At 53.8% G+C, this 24,244-nt stretch overlaps 3 protein-coding genes across 4 annotated transcripts; 2 read left to right on the top strand and 1 right to left on the bottom strand.

Moving 5' to 3' along the window:
• The first annotated feature begins 4,614 nt into the window (after positions 1–4,614).
• NFKBIE (NFKB inhibitor epsilon) lies at positions 4,615–12,150 on the top strand. Its single transcript, XM_065912493.1, has 6 exons — positions 4,615–5,219; positions 7,585–7,687; positions 8,407–8,629; positions 10,054–10,142; positions 10,254–10,493; positions 11,138–12,150. Exons 1-6 carry the CDS (start codon positions 4,852–4,854, stop codon positions 11,201–11,203), a joined length of 1,089 nt encoding a protein of 362 aa, XP_065768565.1. The 5' UTR covers positions 4,615–4,851; the 3' UTR covers positions 11,204–12,150.
• An 867-nt stretch (positions 12,151–13,017) lies between these two features.
• On the top strand, positions 13,018–16,344 carry SLC35B2 (solute carrier family 35 member B2). 2 transcript variants are annotated; one of them, XM_065911918.1, is made up of 4 exons: positions 13,018–13,136; positions 13,670–13,866; positions 14,039–14,193; positions 14,839–16,344. In XM_065911918.1, the coding sequence occupies exons 1-4, from the start codon at positions 13,126–13,128 to the stop codon at positions 15,775–15,777; spliced, it is 1,302 nt and encodes a 433-aa protein (XP_065767990.1). In that variant the 5' UTR covers positions 13,018–13,125; the 3' UTR covers positions 15,778–16,344. The 2 variants fall into 2 exon arrangements, with proteins under 2 accessions (XP_065767990.1, XP_065767991.1); XM_065911919.1 differs by lacking the exons at positions 13,018–13,136; positions 13,670–13,866 and having other exon boundaries at positions 14,068–14,197.
• A 1,816-nt stretch (positions 16,345–18,160) lies between these two features.
• HSP90AB1 (heat shock protein 90 alpha family class B member 1) lies at positions 18,161–23,880 on the bottom strand. Its single transcript, XM_065911917.1, has 12 exons — positions 23,748–23,880; positions 22,245–22,391; positions 21,725–21,931; positions 21,469–21,628; positions 21,208–21,341; positions 20,790–21,098; positions 20,256–20,421; positions 19,852–20,042; positions 19,596–19,743; positions 19,201–19,469; positions 18,612–18,945; positions 18,161–18,525 (listed from the first exon to the last, which is right to left on the bottom strand). Exons 2-12 carry the CDS (start codon positions 22,389–22,391, stop codon positions 18,416–18,418), a joined length of 2,175 nt encoding a protein of 724 aa, XP_065767989.1. The 5' UTR covers positions 23,748–23,880; the 3' UTR covers positions 18,161–18,415.
• Between the last annotated feature and the right edge of the window lie 364 nt (positions 23,881–24,244).

The following is a 24,244-nucleotide window of genomic DNA, read 5'->3' as shown; positions in this document are numbered from 1 at the left end:
GGCGTAGAGGGGGCGCGTCGAGCTCAGGGCCTCCCGGGGGGCTGCCGGGGGCCGGGGGCATCCTGCGCCGGCCCTGGGGAGGGGGGCGGGAGGGGGCGGGGCCCTAGCTGCTCCCCACCCCCCGCCGGGGGGAAGGGGCCTGGAAAGGGCTCCACGGGTAAGGGGCTTGGGGATGGGGATGGGGAGGCGGGCTGGGGGGCCGGGCTGGGGGGGCCGGGGCCGGGGGCGGGTGTCACCTTGAGGCCCTCGCGGCGCCGCTCCGCCTCCCGCCCGCTCCCGCCGCCGCCTTTTGTCTGAGCGGAGCTGGAGCCAGCGCGCCCCCCCTCTTCCTCCCAGCACAGGAGCCCCGCCCCCGGCCCCCCAAACTCCGCCTTCCCCAAGCCTACCTAACAGCCACCCCAAAAGGGACAAGCAACAGGGGCTCCCGGCACCCCTTCCTCACTCCCAGCCCCGCTCACTACCCTCACCGCCGCCATCCTTCTTCCGAGGAGGAGAAAACTAAGCCCAAACTCCTCCGTCTGTTCGCGGAGGGGGCGCCAGCGGCCAGCTCACATCCCTCCCCACCGTTGGTTCTCGCAAGTTCCCAGGGCTGAGAGTGGGGAGAGGAAATTGAGTTGGGGAACCCTAGGCAAGATCCCCATTCCCAGTTGGATGGTGAAGGGTTAAGGCAGGACTTCAGAGGCCAGACCCAGCTGAACAAGGTTGGGAAAGGCTGAAAAGGAAAGGACTGGAGCTGGATGTGAGGAAGGACTAGCAGAGGGCAGAAGAGAGGATATTGAAACCAGCCTTCACTGAACTAGCTCTCTATCCTAGAAGAAAAGCCCCAGAGAAGCAATGAAGTGTGTACATTGCCCTAGACTGGAGATCAGGAAACCTGAGAAGAGATTCTTAATCCGGGCTCTGTCATTAGCTGTGTGACCTTGGGCAAATGCCTTCCCCTCTCTGAGCCTTAGTTTCCCCATTTGTGCAGTGAGAAAGTTGACTGAACAATCTCTAAAGCTCTGACTTTGAGTGTAGGAGGCCAAGTCAGAGGCCACATGCAGGTCTCCTGTCTCTTCATGTCATCCACTCACAGTGCTCTTTCCCACCCCAGTTAGGGGCAGAAAGAAAGCTGCCATTCATTCATTCCTGAATGCATCCATTCAATAAGGAAGTATTAAGAACCTACTGTGCCCTGTATAGACATGCAAAATACAATTTCCCATCTTCAAGGAGCACAAAGTCTTAACGGGGAAGAAGGACACGGAAGCCTGTCATTATGAAAAAATAAGATAAAGGCTATGCTTGACCCATTTGTGTGTGCACAGTCACCAAGGAAGCCTGTGTGTGTCATGCGCTACAGTAGTCTTAGACATATAGTGACTTTCCCCATTTACCCACAAGGAACCAAGGCAGAGAGGAGGTGAGGGACTTTCTCAAGGTCACCCACTGGTACTCACAGAGTGGTCCTAGAATCCAGACCTTTCCCATTCAAATGTCCATGGGGATCTTCAGGGGTTGGAGGTCAGCTTGAGGCAAAACCTGGATATCTGATCTTTGGAAATAGAGGACAAACCCACTGCTCTGCTGACGGTCCTGCCCCTCATCTGGGGCACAAGAGCCTCTACCTTCACCCACACACCCACCTCCCTACTCTTGGTCCTGTCTCCATGTTACTACTCTTCTCTTTCCAGGGAAGCTGAAGGGGGCTCTCGGTCTGCCTGTCACTTCAGTACTACCCAGCCTGTGTGATCCTCCCCAGGTCAGTGAGTCCATCCTCCCTGCCCAAACCTAGGGGGAGTATGGTCCCAAAAGGCATGGTTCTCCTTCATCCCCATGGCAGAGGAGGAATCTCGTTGGCTTATTCCAATGTCTCTCTCCTACCCATAATTTTTGAGAAGTCCTGCCCACAACTAATTCTAACTCCTCTTCTGGTTTCAGTTCATTTCACCTAATTCAGTACTTACTGCAGATAGAGAGCAGAAGTCCTAATCCTGGCCTTTCCTAACCCAGATTGGATCTTCACACTCCCCATTTAGTTGTTCTAATCTTCCTCCTGTTCCCCAGCCCCACTGCCTTCATCACTCCACTGCAGGGGGCTTCAGAAGAGAGATAGCTCAACTTCTTTTGGCCAACCCCAGAGCTTTCAAGAGATAAAAGACCACCTCCCCTTTCTCCATACACATGCATTATCCGTCCTTGGAAGCCCAGAGAAAAAAGGGGGCTGTGGAAGGAGCCAGCTGACCAGCTGGTCACCATAGCAACTGGGCCTGTTTCCTGAAGATGAGCCTGGCTGGAGTGGGCAGAGATGGGGAGTGGGAGCGTGACAAAGGGAACCAGAAAACAAGAGAGAGAAGAGGACCTTGGAGAAGACTGGGTGGGGCTGAGGGAGTGAAGTCAGGACCCTGATTATGCTGTGACTTGAGTCAGAGTGCCCAGGTCATCTTTCCAGACGACACTGCCATGGCCCCTGTCCCCATTCCTAAATTGTACTCAGAAGGGCTTCCTATCAGAGTGCAGACTAGGTGCTGGAAGCAGTTAGTGACTCAATGCTGACCTCATGTGGCCAGAAAAGGGGCTGCCACATACCCATTAGGGTTTAGAGCCAGACACGGGTAGGTTTCTGGCTAGGTTAATGGGGTAAGTTTTTCCTTAAAATCAGCCTGTGGGTATAACAGATGTGCTCCCTGCACACCCTTGAGTTCTTGTGTCCTTGCAAAGGGCTTGGATGCCCCCAACTTCTTAGACCTTCATGAAGGAAAGAAACTCACTGAAAACATTGTTTGTTTTTATTTGGCTGCACCGGCCCTGGGGCTTAGTTGTGGCATGCAGGATCTAGTTCCTTGACAAGGAATCGAACTTGAGCCCCCCTGAACTGGCAGCTGAAAGTCTTAAGCCCTGGACTACCAGGGAAGTCCCTCACTGAAAACATTTTTAAAGTTTTGTATGAGGAACAGGAGAACACAGCCCTACACTTTCAGATTGTTTGACCTTGGGCATGTCAACTCACCTTTGTGAGCCTCAGCTTCCCACCTTTAAAATGGAGATGATTTTGAACCCAAGTGGTTAAGGTCTGTATTTTTGCTGCAGCCTTTGAGATTGGGAGAGGAACGGGTCGGGGAGGAAGTTGAGGATGTCTGAAATCACAATGACCCCAAGGGAAGGAGATGCCTCATTTTCCTTGGGCTTTCCCCTCATGGCTCCTAACCCTCTCATGCTCAGTACATCCTCCCCACTCCGGCCTTCAGTGGGGGGTGGAGAACAGTGGGTCACCTCCTCCTGTCTGTCCTCCCCGCTCCCTTCTCCCTCCACTTACCCCCTTCCCGAACAGAGACAAGATACTTCTCCCCAGCCCTCTTCCCTTCCCATTTCCAGTTCAAATGGAACCTCCTCTACCGCTCACCCCATTGGGTAGTTGGCCCCATGCTGTGCCCCTCCAGCATCCTGTTCTCACTCCTGTCTTAGCCCAATCATTCTGTGTTGTAACTGTTAGGGGGTTTTGAAGACTGGAACCGTGGGACATTGTTTGTTTGTTTGTTTGGGGGGGTGGTAGTTGTTGGTTATTACTGTTACTGTGAGCCTCCGTTTTGCTTCCAGCAGAGAGAACAATGTCAGGCATATAGAAGAAGCTCCTTACATGTCTATCAAATGGATGAATAGAATGAGGTTTTATGGGGAGGGTGGGAGGGAACCTGGTTAGTAGCTCTGTGTTCACACCCCAGCTTCCTTCCTCCAAAGCCAGAGTTGGGAAAGGGAGATGTTTTCTTAGAGGTGATTTTTCTAAGAGCATTTCTGGAACTTGGGGTAGGGGATAAATATTGGGCAGCTGATTTGGGGCTCACCACGTGGGTGGGATTTGCCTACAGCCTCCTGAGGCTAGGACCAGGGAAAGTAGGGATGGGAAAGGGGGAAAGACGTGCTGGTACTAGGGCTGAGGCTGCCAAGGGGACCTCAGCAGAACGCTGTCCAGAATGTCTGGGGCCTCCCCATCCTGGCCCCACCATGAGGAACTACACTTGCCCAACCAGATGCTGTTACTGTCTGAGACTAGTATTTTATCCCTGTGAGGAATGACCACTCTGCTTTTTTAGACCACAGTCTTTTCAGCAGAAAAACCACTTGCAAAAAGCACATCCTCATGTCCAATTCTATGTGATCTGAAAAATCTGAAAACCCAAAGGGAGAACTCCTTTAAAGACATGGGTCTCCCCTTTGTCTCCGGGAAGAGCAAGGGAAATTGAGAGTAGTGGGCCGGGGACAGGTAGCAACGCTTCCCCGTCCCACCTCCCACGTGCCCTCCCCAGAAGACGCCCAGCTTGTGCAGACGATTAACATATATTCCTCTTAAACGAAAGAATAAATGAATGAATGGGAAAATGAGTGAAGAAAACAGAGGAAGTGAAGGAAGGAAAGAAAGAATGCATGGCATTAATACATGGAATGAAGGGAGGGGGAAAGAGTGAATGAATGGACGGTTGGATGAATGAATGAATGGGTGAGTTAACGCAAGAGTGAGTCAGGACCGGGGAACCCCTGACTCGGAGCCAATGCAGAGGGCGGGGTAAGGGGGATTCCGAAGGGCGGGGCCTCCGTCCGGAAGCGCGGCTCCTGCCGGGGGCGGGGCCTGAGGGCGGGGCGAGCGAGCGCTTCTGACTGGGCTGCCCAGCTGCCCCGAGTAGCGGCTGCCGTGGACCCCGGCGGCGCGCCGAGCCTCGTCCACGCTTCTCGCCGACCGCCGCAGGCCGCCCAGCAGCCCGGGAAGGAGGCCATTTCGGGTCCCGCACCCGCTCTGCGAGGCGGACCTGCAACCCGGAAAGGCGGCGAGGAGTCGGATCCTGCTGGGACCGGGCCCGGCGGGCCGGCGCCGCGGGGATGTCGGAGGCGCGGAAGGGGCCGGACGAGACCGATGAGAGCCAGTATGACTCGGGCATCGAGTCTCTGCGCTCCCTGCGCTCCCTGCCCGAGTCCACCCCGCGCCCAGTCTCGGGGCCCTCAGACGGCGGGGGCCCCCAGCCCTGGATTCATCCTCCGGGAACCGCCAAGGAGCCAGAGGAGAAGGAAGACACGGACGGGGAGCGCGCTGACTCCACCTACGGCTCCTCATCGCTCACCGAGCCCCTGTCCTTATCGGGGGACCCCAGGACCGAGGACGCAGTTCCAGACTCACCGCTCCCCGCCGCCGGGGCTCTGAGCCCTCAGCAGCTGGAAGCACTCACGTACATTTCCGAGGATGGAGACACGTGAGTATGGGGGCTAGGGTAAGAGAGGACCCCTTCCTCCTTTCCGATGCTAACTCGGGGCCTTCCCCAGGAGCCGGGCAACAGGCCGGGCATTCCCTTTGTGAGGATCCCTAAAGGCACCAGCTCTGGAAGGGGCGGTCCCCACTCTCTCTTTCAAACCGAACTCTCAACCCACTTTTGAGCTGTAGCCAGACCCAGTCCAGAGGACCTGGCATCGTCTGTCTGCCCCACCTTTTGGCAGGGCCCTTACCAGGCACCTGGAACCCCAGCTAGCATCTTGGAAATCTACCAGTAACCCATCCCGGGGAAGAGAAAATTCCCCTGACCAGCCTAGTTTTGTTTTGTTTTGTTTTTCTTGCTGGGGGACAGGGCATCCTTGTTTGCTTAATATCTGGGATTCCCGGCCTCTGACCTCAGAATGCCCTGTCTCAAAGAACAAGAGGGGCCAGTCACAGGCTGCCAGTGGGCCCAGGAAGCTGGGGTCCGACGTGCTGCCAGGGTGCATGGCTGAAGCTGGCCTGTGGAGTAAGTGAGCCAGGCTGGGGCACTCTTGCCCCAGCAGACAGACAGGCGGCTGGCTACCCTAGCTAACTTCCTCCTCTGTTGAGAAAGGGGAAGTGAGGGCTAGAGTCAGCCTTACCGACACTCTCCACCTCCTGAGCTCTACAAATCCCCCTCACTGTCCTATGTGACCCCTTCACTTCATCCTTCCTCCCCAGGCCCAGGTGGAGCTTGGTGGAGACGGGGCTGGGAGGGGGGGGGGTCAGAGGGGCAGTTGGAGTAAGAGGCAGTTGTGTGGTAGGGGCTGGCCAGGTGAGGATTCGCCCTTCAGGAAGAAAAGACTGACGAGAGAGGGGGTGGCTGGGATTTGGGGATGGGAAGCAGAGTGGTGGGGGGCTAGGGTCCTGGACCTGGGATGTTGGAATGAAACTGGATGAGGAGGCAGGAGCTCTGTCTTGATCTGCTTTTTTGGAGATGCAAAGGTCCTGGGTGGCCTCTGACAGAGACAGACTCTGGACCCACTGGGTGACCCTAGACCTTTTTGTCCTCTGTGCCTAGAGATCACCAGCTCTCAGGCTCACAACCAAGATTGTGCGGGCTCTGTGCAGAATACCTGTGGTTGACCTTTGACCCATGGAGTGGAGGCTTCTGCCCTGCCCCCCCCTTGCTTAGCCTCTCAGTCCCAGCTTTAATTGCCTCTAGTTAGAGACAGATGTGGAATCTAGACCTGGGGGCGGGGGGGGGGGGGGGAGGGGGGGAGGGAGGTGTCAAGACCCCCCAGGGGGTTCCCTGAGAGGAGAGGGCGCTTTCTTCCCTCTGGAGGTGTCTGGGCTGTGGACATATGGAAATGGGAAGAGGAAGTGGGAGGAGGGAGACTGAGGGAGAGAGGGAGGTGGCTGCAGGAATGTGACCAGAGAGCAGGCCCTGGCCGAGGGGATTTCCAGCGCGGTTCCTCCCTCCCTCCCTCCGTCACTCTCTCCTGGGCCTCGCCAGCCACCAAAGCCCGCCCCCCCTCCTGCCCCAAGCAGCCCCCTCCCCAGCCCAGACGGGCCTTTCAGCCAGGCTTCCCCCTGACAAATGCCCCAGCAGCTGCCCGCCCCGACCTAGACCCTCCGGCTCTGGCTTTCATTTTCCCCACCTGATGTGGGGAAACCCCAGGGCTGGAACTTCCCCTCCTGGCCGCCCCAGGTTAGGGCTCTTTATCCCCCACCCCAAGCGCACATTTTCTGCACTGCACAGTCCTCCTCTCAGAGGCGCATGCAGGAGCGGGGCCCTGGGTCAGGCCCTGTCCCGGACCTGCTGTCTGAAGAATGGCCCTCTGGCTGGCCCGTGGAGGGCAGCAGGAGAGGGTGCTGCTCTGTCTCCTTGCTCCTCTTCCAAGAGCTTCTGTCTCCTCTCTTTCGGGAGGTGTTCATGAGGGGACAGCGGGTGACCCCACCCCTGCCCTCTCTGCCCCCCCACTGAGGGGGGCAGAGGTGGGGAGCCCAGCCCTGGAAACCACCTCTGTGCTACCCCAGCGCTTTCAGTTTGGCTTTGAGCTGCAGCTGCCTGGTGGGGGCCCCAGGGGGCCAGAGGGGAGCGGAGTGTGGGCAGGGTGGACAGGAAGGACCTTGTCCCGTCAGCACCCTGCCCACGTTCTCACTCAGCCAAGACCCTCCCAAAGGCCAGAGATGGGAACTTGGAGCTTCCACCCTCGGGATCCTGGCTTCCCGCAGCAACCCTCACTTCCTGGCCCAAACTCTCACTTCCTGCACCTACCCTCTGGGTGCCAACTTAGACATTGATGGGTTCCTTCTAACCCCAGAACCCCGGCCCACTCTGTCTGGCCTGAGCCCTGACCCCGCACCTTGCCTCTGCTTCCCAGGCTGATCCACCTGGCGGTGATTCACGAGGCCCCCGCTGTGCTGCTGTATTGCCTGGCTCTACTGCCCCAGGAGGTCCTGGACATTCAGAACAACCTTTACCAGGTGGGTGGAGCTGGTGGGCTGACCAGGTAACCTATGTCTGCCCCAGCAGCCATCCCCAGCCACCAGAAAGCACCCTTTGGCTGCTCCCTCGGGGAACCATATGCCAGACACTGGGCAAGAAGCTGCGGACAGAGAGACAAGTAGGAAACAGACTCTGCCCACAAGGTGCTCGAGCCTGGGCTAGAGGATTCATGTCAACAGCTAATGACACAGCACGGTGACAAGAGTGGTGACCGAGACACATACCAGCTGCTGTGGGAACCACTGTCTGTGGGAAGCGACCAGGGAAGGTGTTAATACAGGACATGATGTCTGCAGGGAGCATTCAAGGAGGAGTGTGCTGGGCAGAGCCTCCTGCTGAGACCTCAGCCCCTCACCTAGGATAACAGGCTTCCCCAGAAGATTCTGCTCCCACCATCACCATCATACCCTGTCCCTCCCTGCCCCAACTCTGTTCTTTCTCCGGGGCCAGGGGTGGGGGGTGGGGTGGTGCTAAGGGGACTTAAAGAGTAGCGGGGGGCCACTTGCCTCACTCTACCTCCAGAATTGGGGCCCCGAGGGTTTGATAGGGGATAACAGAAGGAAGACCAGGGCCATAGCCTTTATAAGCATTCCTCAAAGAAGGGGCTGGCTGCTGGCAATTCCCATGCCCACCCAGCAGGTTCCCAGAGGTTGCAGCACGTTGCAGCCACCCTGTGACCCTCTCTTTGTGCCTGCAGACAGCACTCCATCTGGCTGTACATCTGGACCAGCCAGGTGCAGTTCGGGCCCTGGTGCTGAAGGGGGCCAGCCGGGTGCTGCAGGACCGACATGGTGACACAGCCCTGCATGTGGCCTGCCAGCGCCAACACCTGGCCTGTGCCCGCTGCCTACTGGAGGGGCAGCCAGAGCCGGGCAGAGGACCACCTCACTCCTTGGACCTCCAGCTGCAAAACTGGCAAGGTACAGGTGGCCTTAGGGCCCATGGGAGGAGGAAGGGACAGGAGATGGGGACCCCACTCTCAGGGAAGGGAGGGCCACAGCTTGTCTATTGATACATCTCCAGTTCTAAGCACACAGGTACTCAGAATACCTTTGTTGAATGAAGGAGTGAATGAATGAATGGTTTCTGGTTAGAATTTATGGAGAACCTATTATATGCTAAGCAGAGAGCTCAACTTTGCCCTCAAGATGTACAGTTTGGGGGGCTTCCTTGGTGGCTCAGTGATAAAGAATCCTCCTGCCAGTGCAGGAGACACGGGTTCGATCCCTGATCTGGGAAGATCCCATATGTTGTGGAACAACTAAGCCCAAGAGCACCAACTACTGAGACTATGCTTTAGAGCCTGGGAACTGCAACTGTTGAGCCCATGTGCCACAACTTCTGAAGTCCGTGTGCCCTAGAGTCTGTGCTCTGCAACAAGAGAAGCCACCACGATAAGAAGCTGTAGCTCTGTAACTAGTAGAGTAACCCCTGTTCACTACAACTAGAGAAAAGCCCGTGCAACAACGAAGACCCTGGCCCAGCCAAAAACAAATCAATAGATAAAATTATAAAAAAAGAAAAAAGATATTCAGTTTGATAGAGATTAGATAAACTCCTTAATCCATTTAACAAAAAGGTACTGAGAACTTTCTCTGTACCAGACGTTATTGTAGGAGCCAGACCTGCGTTTGTGAGTAAAACAAGAGTGTCTGAGACAAGCAATAAACATAAGAAATGAGTTCTCTGGCAGATTAACAGGCAGTCACTGCTGCCTGGGGACAGGAGAGCCAGGTGAGGGGGCTTAAGGGGGGGGGGGGGCGGGCTTGATGGGATTTTTAAACAGAGTGGTCAGGTAGAACCCTCATGGAGCAGGGACATTTGAACAGAGACTTGAAAGAGATGAAGGATGTGAATTTGCATCGAGTTCTCAAGAAGAGAGCTAGCACAAAGACTAGGGGGGCTTATGGAAGGAGGAGGCCCCCGGGGAGGGGCTGGGGGCTTGAGGGTCCCTAGAGCTCTGAGGAAGGTGACTTTTAGAAGGGTCCCGAAGGTGGGTAGAGTTTTACAAAAAGACTGTGTGTGCGCGCGGACAGGGGAGGACAGTATGTGGTGGGGGAGGGTGTGTGTATGGTGGGGGGGGTGTCACTCAGCAACCTGACTCCCGAAGCGTGAAAGTTTCAATAACATGACTGAAAAGGTGGAAACTTTGAGTTCCTTTCCCCCCAGACTTTGGAGGGGTTTTTTGGGTTTGTGTTTTAACAGTCTTGTGATCAGAGGCACTGAGTAGGCAGGGACAGGGCGGGGGGTCCCTTGGGGCTGAGGGGTAAGGGAGGTCCCTGAGGAAAGGGAGAGCGAGCTGGCAGATGCAGCCCCCACCTTCACCCCATCCTCCCCATCTCAGGTCTGGCCTGTCTCCACATCGCCACCCTGCAGAGGAACCGGCCACTCATGGAACTGCTGCTTCAGAACGGAGCTGACATTGATGTGCAGGTGAGATGGCCCATCAGAGAGCTGCCGGGCCCAGGGCCCAGGCACGGGGCCCCTCTTCTTAGAGGCATGCCCCCTCTGAGGGCCTTGGCTGACATCCTTCTCCCCCCGCAGGAGGGCACGAGTGGGAAGACAGCGCTGCACCTGGCCGTGGAGACCCAGGAGCGGGGTCTGGTGCAGTTCCTCCTCCAGGCAGGCGCCCGGGTGGACGCCCGCATGCTCAATGGCTGCACGCCCCTGCACCTGGCGGCAGGCCGGGGCCTCAGCAGCATCTCGTCCACCCTGTGCGAGGCAGGTGCTGACTCCCTGCTGCGAAACGTGGAGGATGAGACTCCCCAGGACCTGGCTGAGGATGTAAGAGGCAGACACTCAGCTCTGCTGTCCAGGGCCTCCCACATCCCTACTGGAGACAGGAGCTATCACAGCTGAAAGGGCCAAGGAGTTAGGAGCCTGGGGTTGTAATCCATGACTCTGCCACTCTCTCAGCCTGTGTTCTCAGGACCCGGGGCCCGAATTTGGGACTCCTACAGGAGCCATGCAGCTAAAGCGGGCTGGGTGTAAGACAGCCAGGTGCTGGGGCCTGCGGGAAACCAGTCTTTTTTTCTGAGGGTCACTCGCTCAACTCAGCTTCAGCAGATTCTTGCAGCAGAGGAAGATGGACCCAGAATTTCCAGATCTTGGATTTTTTTTAAGAGAGATAAAACCTAGAGTTTGTGTAGAATTTTTCCCATTTTTAAATATTGATGTAAAAAATAATTCAAAATGTTTTGTGAGTGCCCTCTCTCGACACTCTCTGCTCCCAAAACGAAAGCCAAAACAGGCCCCAGTTGCCCAGAGGGACTGCTGTTTTGGGGATTAGTAGGAAGATTTGCTCCCTGATGTCCTTCAGGGATCACTTGTTGGGGAGGAAAGGGCCTAATGGGTCTCCCAGCTTCCTTCCCCCACTGCCGCCTCTGTCCACCGGCCCTGATCTTGTTTCTCTCCATTCCTTTCCTCAGCCCTTTGCCCTGTTGCCCTTTGACGACCTGAAGATCTCCGGGAAGCCACTGCTGTGTGCTGACTGAAGCCGGGACACACTCTCGGACCCCGGATGCTCCCCTTCTTCCCATCTGGAAGCTGGAGCCACAGCTGCTGCAGTCTGGGCCCAGGCCGTGTGTCCTGGGAACTGCTAAGGCCAGAGCCTGGGGCCAGCACAGTCTTGAGCTGAGAGGAACCATCCCAAGTGAGAGAGCCAGTCTGGAAGGAAGAGCTTCGGAGTGGATAGACGATTCCTCAAAGCCCCAGGCAGCGTGGGCGAAGCCTGTTGGCCTCTGTCGAAGATGGCAGGGCTCTCGTCTCTCCCACATGGGGTCAGCCTGAAGCTGCCAACCAGTTAAGACAACATGGACTCTTCCAAATGAGGAGAGATACTGAACTGTGAGTGAGCAGGGCCCCAAAGGGTTCCAGCTCTCTGCCGAGGAGGACTCTGAAACACTGTTGCTTAAAGACTTCACACAGAAGGCCCTGAACTTCTGGGGAAGGGGAAGTTTCAATAACATGACACTAAAAAGGCAGAAACTTTTAACTCCCACCCCCACCCCCAGTTGTTTGCGTGTGTGTGCGTGCGTGCATGTGTGCACTGGGGATTTCTAGACCGACCTGTCCTGTGACCTTGTGGTGAAGGCAGAGAGAAGGAAATTGGTACTTGAGCAGTGTAGGGCCTTGCCAGGGAGGGTAGGGAGGCTGATGGTCCTCAGCCCTCTCTGTTCAGCCCAGACTCTTTGCCCTTTCTGTGGAAATGCAGAGGATGGAGGAAGAGAAAGAGGAGTGAGAAGATGCAAGTGGGAGCCTCATCACGGCCCTGGAAGAGCCTGGGGAGAAGGGCTAGTCTGTGAAGAGTACACGAGGGAGCGTGGCTTTGTATGCTTTTTTCTCTCATTCCACATGTTTGAGGCATCTATTAGGTCAGGCGTATGCTGTGATAGAATTTGGGGAATAAAGCAATACAGTTTCTGACCATTTAGAGATTATAGTCTAGTGAGTGAGACAGATATTAAAATCATAAACATCTAAATATGTAATTGCAAGTTGCAATAGAAGGAGAAGCTCATGGGAGGGAGAACGATGGACTGGGTGGAGAGCCATACTTGGTGGTCAGGGGAGGCCTGAGTAGGGGACATGTCCTCAGTTGCTCAGTCGTGTCTGACTCTTTGTGACCCATGTACTGTAGCCCACCAGGCTCCTTTCCATGGGATTCTCCAGGCAAGAATGCTGGAGTGGGTTGCCATTTCCTCCTCCAGGAGATCTTCCTGAGCCAGAGATCGAACCTGCATCTCCTGTGTCTCGACTTGCATTGGCAGGTGGATTCTTTACCACTGAGCCACTTGGGAAGCTGCAGGAGGGGACAGGGGAGAGCTTCCCTGGGGAAAGGTTTTTTGGTGAATTAGTAGAACCGGGAGCAAGCCAGTAGGAATCTGCAGGGAATGGGTGAGTGGGCGAGGTACACGGGGGACAGGTCATGCACGTCCTCAAAGGTCACGGGGATGGGGGGGGCAGGACCGACCCAAGCCCCCAAAGCAAGTAGACATCTTCCTGCCAGAAAACGGGGAAGCGGTAACATAAGGGGGAATGTTAAAACGGTAACATAACGGGTATATACTTGGAATGCAGAACCTCCATCTCCGCGTCCCTAGGACGGCAGTGGTCACCGCCACCTCCAGGCCGGTGGACAGGGCTGCGGGCGATGACGAAGCGGAGGTGGCACCGGGCTCCCGCGCGCCGAGCCTCGTCTGCCGCCGGGCCGCCAGGGGGCGCTATGGCCCAGCGGCGGCCCGGGGCGCTGCATGGTCGCGGCCGGGGGCGGAGGGGGGGCCGCGGGAGGGAGGCGGGAAGAGCGTTGCACTTCCGCTGGCCGGCGGCTCCTGGAGGCCACTGTGGGAGCGGAGGGAGCGCGCGGCCCGGGGCCCCGCAGTCCCCGGCCCCCCCTCCGCCCCACGCAGCTGGGACCATGGACCCCAGGTGGGGACTAGGGGGTGGGGGGGAGCGGCGAGCCCACGTGACCGAGCCCCGCGACACGTGACCGCCGATCCTCCGCGCGCGCGGGGGGCCGGGCGGGGTCCCAGCTCCCGGGCGGGTGGCCGGCCTAGCGCCGCCCGGAGCTGGCGCGGGTGGGGACGCGCCGTGGCCTTGTGCTTCTCGGGTGCTCCAGGAGGGTCGGGAGAGAAGTCGCGGGAGGGACCCTGGATCTTTGGGAGCTCCGAGGGCGGGATCGGGGGGCGCCGCGCCTCTAACCGGAGCGGCCGGCGGGCGCTGGAGGGAACAGAGGGAACCTGTGTGGCCGGAGGGGCGGGTCCGCTCTTGAGGACGGAGGGAGCCCAGCCTGGTCCGCGCCGCCCTCCACCCTCCCCCCACCCGGGAGAGAGAGAGGCTCTTTGTCCGTGCTGGGCTGCAACTGAGGGGGGCGGGGAGGAGGCTCCGGGCCCTTCTCCAGTGTCGTCCCCTCTGGAGGGCCCAGAGGGTGAGGAGCTGTACTCTGATCTTGGTGCCCGCAGGTGGTGGGCAGTGGTGGTGCTGGCTGCGCTGCCCTCCCTGAGGGCAGGTGGGGAGAAGAACCCCGAAGCCCCTCCGGAGTCGTGGACACAGCTCTGGTTCTTCCGCTTTTTGGTGAACGCGGCTGGCTATGCAAGCTTTATGGTACCTGGCTACCTGCTGGTGCAGTACTTCAGGCGGAAGAATTACCTGGAAACAGGTGTGTGGGGAAAGGGTGGGGGAAGTGTGCTTGCTCTAGATTAAAAATTAGGAGAGTTGGCCGGCAGTGCAAAGGGAATGGGCTTTGACACACGAAGCAGGGCGGGCTGGCGGCAGTGGGGAAGATGAAGTGCCAGGAAAAGTTTCGGTTTCACCTTGTGCACTTTCTCCAGGTAGGGGTCTTTGCTTCCCCCTGGTGAAAACGTGTGTGTTTGGCAATGAGCCCAAGGCCCCGGATGAGGTTCCCCTGGCTGCCCGGGCAGAGCCAGTGGAGACCAGTCCCACTTGGCAGGCCCTGAAGCTGCTGTTCTGTGCCTCGGGACTCCAGGTAGGTAGGTGGGCTCTGCCTCTTTCCCTGGGTGGGGTCCCCGAGGAGCCAGTGTGCTCACCCCATCAGTCCCAGCAGTTGGCTGGTGGCTGTGTTTGTGTGTTCTACCAGAGGCATACCATCATCTTAGGGGTGGTTGGAGGAAACACTGTCTTTTCTTTCCTATTTTCTCACCCTCTGGGATTTTTCCCTTCCCCCTCTACTATATGTAAGAGGGACACTGAGACGCTGACCCCATGGCATGTTGGAGTGGGCACTTCTGTTTCCGCCTTGTATGCTAAGTTGGACTCATGGGTGTCCGATCTTTGTTAAAAAGTCTAGGCCCCTGGAATTGGTTGAAAATAGAGAAGAAAATACTTGGGATGGAGTCAGCTCTGACATACCCCACTGTGGGGACAAACAGGGTCTGGTCAGTCTTAAAGCATTAATCATTGTGTTTCACACACACTTGATTCTCAACAAGGTGAGTCCAGGTTTGGGAGAGAAGAGGCAAGTAACTTGTTACTACAGAGAGTTACGGTGTCCATTTTAATCATTTTCAACATCATCCTGAGAAAGGAGGAGGTGGTCGGGATGCTTTGGGGCCTGCCTGCTGTTTCCTTCTCTTGTGTATCTTCTCCGATGTCTCTGCCCTGCCCTGCCAAGGTGTCTTATCTGACGTGGGGAGTGCTGCAGGAAAGAGTGATGACCCGCAGCTATGGGGCCACAGCCACATCGCCAGGCGAGCGCTTCTCCGACTCTCAGTTCCTGGTGCTCATGAACCGCATCCTGGCCCTGATGGTGGCTGGCGTCTACTGCATCTTATGCAAGCAGCCCCGGCATGGGGCACCCATGTACCGGTACTCCTTTGCCAGCCTGTCGAATGTGCTCAGCAGCTGGTGCCAGTATGAAGCTCTCAAGTTCGTCAGCTTCCCCACCCAGGTGCTGGCCAAGGCCTCCAAGGTGATCCCCGTTATGCTGATGGGAAAACTGGTGTCTCGGCGCAGCTATGAGCACTGGGAATATCTGACGGCTGGCCTCATCTCCATCGGGGTCAGCATGTTCCTGCTGTCCAGCGGACCGGAGCCACACAGCTCGCCGGCCACCACGCTCTCAGGCCTCATCCTGTTGGCAGGCTACATTGCCTTCGACAGCTTCACCTCCAACTGGCAGGACGCCCTGTTCGCCTATAAGATGTCATCGGTGCAGATGATGTTTGGGGTCAACCTCTTCTCCTGCCTCTTCACGGTGGGCTCCCTGCTAGAGCAGGGGGCCCTCCTGGAGGGCATCCGCTTCATGGGGCGACACAGCGAGTTCGCAGCGCACACCCTGCTGCTGTCCATCTGCTCTGCGTGTGGCCAGCTCTTCATTTTCTACACCATTGGGCAGTTTGGGGCTGCCGTCTTCACCATCATCATGACCCTCCGCCAGGCCTTTGCCATCCTCCTCTCCTGCCTCCTCTACGGCCACACTGTCACTGTGGTGGGGGGCTTGGGAGTGGCTGTGGTCTTTGCTGCCCTCTTCCTCCGGGTCTATGCCAGGGGCCGTCTAAAGCAGCGGGGGAAGAAGGCCATGCCAGTCGAGTCATCTGTGCAGAAGGTTTAAGGACCCAAGGGATGACTAGGGCCCGCTCACTGTACCAGTTTTTCTCTCCTACTGTCACTTCTCGGAGGCAGCTGGCTCCAGGGCAAAATGCAGGTTTCTCTACCAGCGCTGCAGCAGGGGGCAGGGAGCCCAGGAGGCGGCCTTCCCCGTTGCCTTAAGTCACCCAGCCTCCAGTGGGCAGAGTTCTTCTCAGGGTGGAGAGAACAGTGGGGGACTGAGAAGGTGGAGGTGCCTTCCGAAACCCCCCCTTCTCCGGTTCCCCGAAGTCTTGCCCTGGAGGCTCTGCTCGTGCCCTGCCCTGACTACCACCCTTTCAGACACCGAGACATGCATTTCTTACTCTGGTGAGAGGCACAGGTGTAGGCTCCCGATGCTGCTTTCCCAGGAGAGAGAGTGAGCGATGGTGCTGTGCTGGGCGAGGGGTTGGGAATCCTGCCCGGCACCACCAGCCCCCTGCTCCTGGATCCCTAGGCTCTGCCCTACAAACCAGTTGCAGGTTTTGGTACTTTGGAAATAATAACTTTTGCTCTTATGATTTATTTTATTAAATTAAATTGCTGCAGTGGGTTTGGTCCTGTGTTTTGGTTGACTACAAACTTTGAACTTCAGATACCTAAAACTTCCATTAGCTCAGAACAGCCTACAATTGCTGTTTTACAAGTGTCAAATGTTTAACTTGTTTAAATACTTAAAGTGAAAAAAAAAAAAACCAGTGGTTGTTAACATGTACCATTTCTTTGTCCTTGTTTGTGGCTTGGTGGCTGACTGGAAACTGCTGCTCAATGCCCAGCAACACCAGTGAAGGTATACTGTCAGCCCAGGAAAAGATCAAAACTCACAAAGTACTGAATGTATGGTTTTGTACTACCATAGTAAACTCAAATTTTGAGTGAAAGATCCTCTGTATATGGTAAGCTTAGGAAAGGGACTTTTGAAAGTGTTATGTGCTAAGTTGCTTCAGTTATGTTCAATTCTGTGACCCTATGGACCATAGCCCACCAGGTTCTTCTGTCCATGTAATTCTCCAAGCAACAATGCTAGAATGGGTTGCCATTCCCTTCTCCAGGGGATCTTCCCGACCCAGGGATTGGATCCAGGTTTCTTACTGTCTCCTGCATTGGCAGGTGGGTTCTTTACCAATATACCACTCACCTTCAGTGTTCATCATTTTTAAACAATTGTAGCTAATTCAGTGTTAATTTCTGCTGCACAGCAGTGATTGTTTCACAGTCTTTTTTCCACTATGGTTTATAACAGGATACTGAATGTAGTTCTCTGGAGGACTTCTACATAGGAAAACTTAGGCCAGCTGACCCCAGCGCCCTACTCTGTCACCATCTCAACCACCTGTCTGTTCATGATTTGATTCAGAGATTTGTTGCATTTTCTACATTATCCCACGTAGGTGGTTACCAAGTGGTATTTGTCTTCCCTGTTAGTATAACTTCCAGTTGCATCACATTAACAGTTGAGGAGTTCACTGTATATGTGTACATCTTCACCTGTCAATGACCACGTGTCCACTCGACTGTTACTAGTGCTGCTGTGAACACAGGGGTGTAGGTTTTTTATTTGGATGTTTTTTCTGGATGTTACGTCCCAGAGTGGGACTGCCATTTTTAGTTTTCTGAGGAACCTCGTTTTCCACTGTGGCTGCACCAAGTTTGGGCCAACAGAATCCAGTCCCATCCACAGCATAGGAAGGTTCCATCCAGCATGTGAGTGCAGCTTTCAAACGATGGCTCTTCAGACCCATGTGTGGTAGTACATCATTTTGGTTTACATTTCTCAAATTAGCATTTTGAACATCTTTTCATGTATCTACTGGACACCTATGTCTTAAGAGAAATGTCTGTTCTTTGCCGATTTTTTGACTGGACTGAGTTGAACGAGCCATTTTCGAAATTTAGCCTATGTTCGTTGCATCATTTGCAATTATTTCCTTCCACTTTTGACTACAGCTCATTTTGTTTTTATGACTTCTAAATTTACCTGTGGTGGTTTTAATGTCTTCTCATGTACCATAATTGGGCTTCCCTGGTGGCTCAGCTGATAAAAAGAATCTGCATGCAATGCAAGAGACCCGGGTTGGGAAGATCCCCTGGAGAAGGGAACAGATACCCACTCCAATATTCTGGCCTTGAGAATTCCATGGACTGTATAATCCACAGGGGTCTCAAGAGTCAGACAAAACTTGAGTGGACATGGCTGAGCAACTTCAACTTTCACTTTATGTAACGTGTTATCTACACTCAGGATGATGGCAGGTATGTACCATGTTACCCGTACTCAAGAATGATGGCAGGTTAAGATTTGTGAGGAGATACATACATGGTAACTCCAAACGCAGCACTGTATATACTTAAATCTACGAGAGCAGAACTGTGTAAAAAACCTGCATCTTCTTTATTTTCAATACTTTAATTTCAGAACAAAATAAACAAAACACAACATTCAAACCCCATGTCAAACGTGGAAAGGGATAGGGCTTGAGGCCCATGTATCCTGCCTTAGAAGGAAAGAAAGAAAAACCACTAGACATCAGCAGAGGGAACCACATGGGCCAGAGCCACTGGGGCTGCTGCTTCGGGAGCCATGGGGAAGCTATACAGAGGGAGCAGTCTGCAGGGAGAAACTCCTAATCTACTTCTTCCATGCGAGAGGCGTCCTCGTCACCCTCAAGGGGGGGAATCTCATCAGGAACAGCAGCACTGGGCTCCTCTGCCGTCACCTCATCTTCATCAATGCCTAAGAGCAGGAAAGAAACCACTTCAGACAAAAGTCTTCAAAACTGCCTGACACCCCTTGCTACTTGAGAGGACACGCGTACTCACCCAGGCCAAGCTTTATCATGCGGTAGATGCGGTTGGAGTGGGTCTGCGGATCCTCAAGCGAGAAGCCAGAGGAGAGCAGTGCAGTTTCAAACAGCAGCACCACCAGGTCCTTGACAGCCTTGTCGTTTTTGTCCGCCTCTGCCTTCTGCCGCAGGGTCTCCACGATGGGGTGGTCAGGATTGATCTCCAGGTGCTTTTTGGCCATCATGTAGCCCATGGTCGAGTTGTCCCGAAGCGCCTGGGCTTTCATTATACGCTCCATGTTGGCTGTCCAGCCATAGGTGCTCGTCACAATGCAGCAGGGTGAAGACACGAGCCTGTTGGAGATCGTCACCTGAGGGCAGTCACAAAAACTTGTTACATTGAATCAAATTACCACCGCAAGGCAAAGATGGTTACCTCTACTCTTCAGGGGAAAAATGTGTCATCTTTGGCAAATTCTATAGAAACACCAACCTTAAGAGAACAAAAAGTAGAACGGCACTGAACCAATCAGGCTGCCTAAACCACTGACTGTAGCAGCCAAAGATGGAAGGAAACCTCTCTGAAGGCATCTCTTACAAGGTAACTTAGCTTCATAATGGCTTACCTTCTCCACCTTCTTATCCAAGATCTCTTTCATGAGTTTGCAGAGGTTCTCAAACTTGGCCTTGCTCTCTTCCATCTTCTTCTTCTCCTCCTCGTCCTCAGGCAGCTCCAGGCCCTCCTTGGTCACGGAGACCAGACTCTTCCCATCAAACTCCTTGAGCTGCTGCACACAGTACTCATCGATGGGCTCCGTCATGTACACCACCTCAAAGCCCCGCTTCCGCACGCGTTCCACAAACGCAGAGTTGGCAACCTGTTCTTTGCTCTCACCTGTAGGATTATTCAGTGTGACTCAAAGGCCAAAATGCCTCATATCCTGCCAGTTCCCCAAGACCCTTGAGTGTTCTCCCCACACCTCTTAAAAAAGGCTTTGATTAGACCCAGGTTCCAACGCACCAGTGATGTAATAGATGGACTTCTGGGTCTCCTTCATGCGAGACACATATTCTGAGAGAGAAGTCATCTCGTCTCCAGACTGGGACGTGTGATAGCGCAGCAGCTCAGAAAGGCGTCGCCGGTTAGTGGAGTCCTCGTGGATTCCAAGCTTTATGGGTGGGGAAAAAATAATTTTGTTAAGAAGTAACTTCTTATCCTCCAAGTGAATTAAAGAAAAAAAAAATCCATTATAATTAAGCAAATACTTCCTGCTTACCTTCAGGTTTTTAGAGAATGCCTCATAGAATTTCTTGTAGTTCTCCTTGTCTTCTGCTAGCTCAGAGAAGAGCTCAAGGCACTTCTTAACAATGTTCTTACGAATAACCTTCAAGATTTTGCTCTGCTGGAGCATTTCTCGGGAGATGTTCAGAGGAAGGTCTTCAGAGTCAACCACCCCACGGATGAAGTCTGAAATCAAATATGGAAGCTGGGTTTTAAAGATACAGGAGTGGCGGGGATAAAGATAACAGGTATATAAGGTCATCTGGATTTAACAAAAGGACTGATTTTCTCACCAAACCTTCCCTTGTTAGGTTGCAGAAGCTCTTTAATCTAAGATAAGAACTCCAGTCCCCCTGAGAACGCTGAAACGAACGACATTAGGGCAAAAAGATAACTTACTGAGATATTCCGGAATCAATTCATCACAGCTGTCCATGATGAAGACACGGCGGACATACAGTTTGATGTTGTTCTTTTTCTTTTTGTTCTCGAAGAGGTCAAAAGGAGCCCGACGGGGGATGAACAGCAGTGCTCTGAATTCCAATTGACCTTCTACAGAGAAGTGCTGAAAGAAATCCAAGATAAGCCAACTATGTACTTCAAGACAAGAGTGACTTTTTGTCCCAATACCAAAATGTCCAGTTATTTGAAACAAAAATCTTCCTATCCCTGTAAAGAAAATTTAAGCCCTAATGCCCTAAATGAATCCTATATGGTACAAGCACTGTATAATCTTTGGGTCAAAGACTTCAGGTGGGTAAAGCTGCCAGAGACAGTGAGGTCACAGGGGAAGATGTCATTTCTCCACCCTGGAAGGGTCCATTAGCAAATAAAACGCGTAGCATTCATAGTTCCCAGCTACCAACCAGTTACCAAAAGTTCCATTTGTCCATATCAGCTCCTCCTATTGAGCCAACAAGCAAGACGTCTTACCTTCACTGCCAAGTGATCTTCCCAGTCATTGGTAAGACTCTTATAGAACTCGCCATATTCCTCCTGGGTGATGTCATCAGGGTTCCTGGTCCAGATGGGCTTGGTCTTGTTCAGTTCTTCCTGATCAATGTACTTCTCCTTTATCTTCTTTGTTTTCTTTTTCTTATCTTTGCCACTATCATCCTCCTCGTCTGAGCCCACATCTTCAATCTTAGGCTTCTCTTCATCATCTTTATCTTCCTCTTCTTTCTCACCTTTCTCTTCTTCAGCCTCATCATCACTGATTTCCTTCTCACGTTCTTTCTCCAGCTAGAAGTATCAAAGATGACAGTGTCAAGAGTACAAAAAAGCAAAAAAAAAAAAAAACCCCCAAAGTCCATGCAATTCTCTAAAGCAGCAGTTACCAGTCCATACTCACATAAAGTGTGATGGGATAGCCTATGAACTGTGAGTGCTTCTTTACCACTTCTTTGACCCGCCTCTCTTCTAAGTACTCTGTCTGGTCTTCCTTCAGGTGGAGAATCACTTTGGTACCACGGCCAATAGGTTCACCTAGAAAAAATTAACCAGAACAGAGTGTAAGGAACTAAAGAAACGCAGAACTGTGACTGCTTTACACATACAGTTCAAGATCTTCATTTCTGTTTCCCCAGACACCGTAACAGGAATGCTAACTCACCATGGTCAGCACGGACAGTGAAGGAACCCCCAGCAGAAGACTCCCAAGCATACTGTTCATCATCGTTGTGCTTTGTGATCACAACCACTTTCTCTGCCACTAGGTAGGCAGAGTAGAAGCCCACACCAAATTGCCCAATCATGGAGATGTCTGCACCAGCCTGCCAAAATGTTTAAAAATGTCAAACTCAAGTTTCAAAGAAATGGCAAAGCAAACACCAATAATATAAATGGGGTGTGCCTAACCAACCACGTACCTGAAGAGCCTCCATAAACGCTTTAGTGCCAGACTTGGCAATGGTTCCCAAATTATTTACAAGATCAGCTTTGGTCATGCCAATGCCCGTGTCTACCAGAGTCAGAGTACGCTCCTGGGGGTTTGGGATGATGTCAATTTTCAGCTCTTTACCACTGTCCAATTTGGAAGGGTCTGTCAGGCTCTCATAGCGAATCTTGTCCAACGCCTGAAAGTACAAGATTGCAATTTTACAATTCTGCTTCCTCAAATGCCATTTCACCCAAAAGAAAGTTTTTTAAATTCTCCAAACACCCTAATTCCGATTACCCCTTTAGCTTGTAGGTTGAGAATGACATCCAGTGGGTTACAGTACCCCATCTATCCACAGAGAGCAAGGCAATAGTTTTTGGAACGACAGTTAAGTTTATATCCCCTTTATCAGTAAACACCACAAAATGCCAAACCACTCCCACTTTCCCTCTCTTGGAGTACTTGAAAAACAAAAAACCAGTATCAATGAAGACATTCAAGGCACTCACATCAGAAGCATTACTGATCAACTCCCGAAGAAAAATTTCCTTGTTGGAATAGAAGGTGTTGATAATAAGAGACATGAGTTGGGCAATTTCTGCCTGGAAGGCAAATGTCTCCACCTCCTCCTCTCCATGGTGCACTTCCTCAGGCATCTAAAATAAAACAAGAATTTAAGACTCCTCAAGTTCACCCTCAGCCACAATACAGACTCTACTCAAGCTGCTTTGAGCTGGGTACTAAGCCTGGAAAATCCTCCCCCTCTATCAATTTCAGGCAGCATCTTAGAAACAATGTGGGGAGGGGCGCGCCTAACACGTTGAACAAATTGCGTTAATATTTCTTGTATTTTGAAGCCAAACTGCCGTTAAGTGATCATAGATCAGCACAATCTAGTTCATTGGTTAGGCACTCCAACCCAGGTATCTCGAACGCTTGAGGTAGAGCCACACAAATTTAAATACGCAAATTACTGACTATAGTTCTATCTTAAAGGTAACTAGTTTCACATTAAAGGGCAATGATTTAAAACTGTCCTCCCATTAGATAACTCCAAAGAGATAATGTGGTACTGCTGCCTCCCGTAGGGAGCTGTCCCATAGAAACAGCTAACTCGAGATTGGCGGGATGCCCATCCAGGTGGGCTATTAAGACAAAGAACCGATAAAGCAAGGGCTCCGTCGTGACCCCTCAGCACACGTGACTGAAACTCAAGACCAACCAAACACTAAGATGGTGGCCTTAGTCTGCGGGCCGACTCTCGTCACGGCTGGACATGCGTCGACCACGCGAGGAGGGGGCGCCACCGCGCAGCCTCCCTTCGCCCCAGCATCCGGGCACCAGGGCGGGGCGCCGGGCTCCACAAGCTTCCAGAACAATCTCAGCTCTCGGAGAGGGGCGGGGGGAAGGGACGTGCCCACGAATCCCAGAGCCTTCCCCCTCCGCTCGCCAGCCCCTCCTCCACCGAGACGCAGGAAAGATCTGGAAGGATGGAGGAAGCACGATATACGCCGCCGGCGACCGAAAACGGAGCTTGCCGCAGACCCTCACGGAAAAGCCCCGAACAAAAGGACTTTAAAAAAAAAAATTGCGTCCTACAAAAGAATTGGCACAACCTGGTCATGAGCAGCCTTGCTGAGTCACAGCGGGCGCGCCCACCCGCCCCGCTCGGGGACCCTCCCGGGCCCCGTAGCCGCGTCCGGAAGTGGAGAGGCAAACATGGCAGCGTCCCGGGCCGGCGCGGCCACCACGTGCAGTGCCTACCCCTCCGCCCCATTCTGCGGCCCCAAAAAACGACGCTTAATAGCTGCGGAAAAGCAGCCCCGCCGCCAACAGTAGAAAAGTGTCTAATTAAGAGCTCGCTCCCACCCCCCCCCCCCAAGAGAAGAAATGGGAGCGTTACGCCAGAAGCCGCCCCAAAACAAGATGTAGGTCTCGGAAAGGACGGATGGGCCGAAAGCTACGCGAAAGAACAAGCTACCTGAAAAGCCCAGATAAGGCCGGAACCTTACCTTCAAAGATAAGAATTACAGGTACTAGAGAACACCGAATGGGCAATGGCTGCCTCAGGCTCACTTGCCTCAAGAAGGCTGCACGGGGGTGACTCAAGAGAACGGCTGTGTGCCCCCAATCGCTTTATATAAGGCGAAGCACAGCTCAGCTGCCCGCCCCCGGATCCCTCCGCCTTAAAGGAGGATGCCTGTCGGCCGCGCACCTGCCACCGCCCGCCCGCCCGCCCACCGTGACGTCACGGTCCAAAATAAGGGAGGGGGCCGTGAAAGGCGGGAGCCGCCGGCCCGGAGAGCTCACGTATTTATTGATGTTCACAGCCCCGTTTCCGCGCTCCAAAAACAGGACACCATCAGAAACAGATGTTGGGAGTGCTCATATAACATAGGCGGTGGAACTAGAGGCGAGGATTCGCCACTGACCTCTGTAAAAACCTGCAGGTCAGGCGTCTCCACTCCCGAGAGTCCCAGCCTCGGGACTAAGGTCCAAGCCTAAACAG

This window comes from Muntiacus reevesi, chromosome 20 (assembly GCF_963930625.1).
Source record: "Muntiacus reevesi chromosome 20, mMunRee1.1, whole genome shotgun sequence".
Lineage (NCBI taxonomy): Eukaryota > Metazoa > Chordata > Mammalia > Artiodactyla > Cervidae > Muntiacus > Muntiacus reevesi.
The sequence above is the reverse complement of the archived record's forward strand: the minus strand, read 5'-3'. Positions and strand labels throughout refer to the sequence as shown.

Bases quoted from the DNA above. Each gene is read 5' to 3' on its own strand.
- NFKBIE (XM_065912493.1), top strand. From the start codon at position 4,852: ATGTCGGAGGCGCGGAAGGGGCCGGACGAGACCGATGAGAGCCAGTAT. The intron at 5,220-7,584 runs GTGAGTATGGGG...TCTGCTTCCCAG, and splicing joins ATTTCCGAGGATGGAGACAC to GCTGATCCACCTGGCGGTGA. The intron at 7,688-8,406 runs GTGGGTGGAGCT...TTGTGCCTGCAG, and splicing joins TTCAGAACAACCTTTACCAG to ACAGCACTCCATCTGGCTGT.
- SLC35B2 (XM_065911918.1), top strand. The intron at 13,867-14,038 runs GTGTGTGGGGAA...CACTTTCTCCAG, and splicing joins GAAGAATTACCTGGAAACAG to GTAGGGGTCTTTGCTTCCCC. The intron at 14,194-14,838 runs GTAGGTAGGTGG...TGCCCTGCCAAG, and splicing joins TCTGTGCCTCGGGACTCCAG to GTGTCTTATCTGACGTGGGG.
- HSP90AB1 (XM_065911917.1), bottom strand. From the start codon at position 22,391: ATGCCTGAGGAAGTGCACCATGGAGAGGAGGAGGTGGAGACATTTGCC. The intron at 20,422-20,789 runs GTAAGACGTCTT...GATTTCTTTCAG, and splicing joins AAGATCACTTGGCAGTGAAG to CACTTCTCTGTAGAAGGTCA. The intron at 19,470-19,595 runs GTGCGTTGGAAC...ATAATCCTACAG, and splicing joins GTCCATCTATTACATCACTG to GTGAGAGCAAAGAACAGGTT.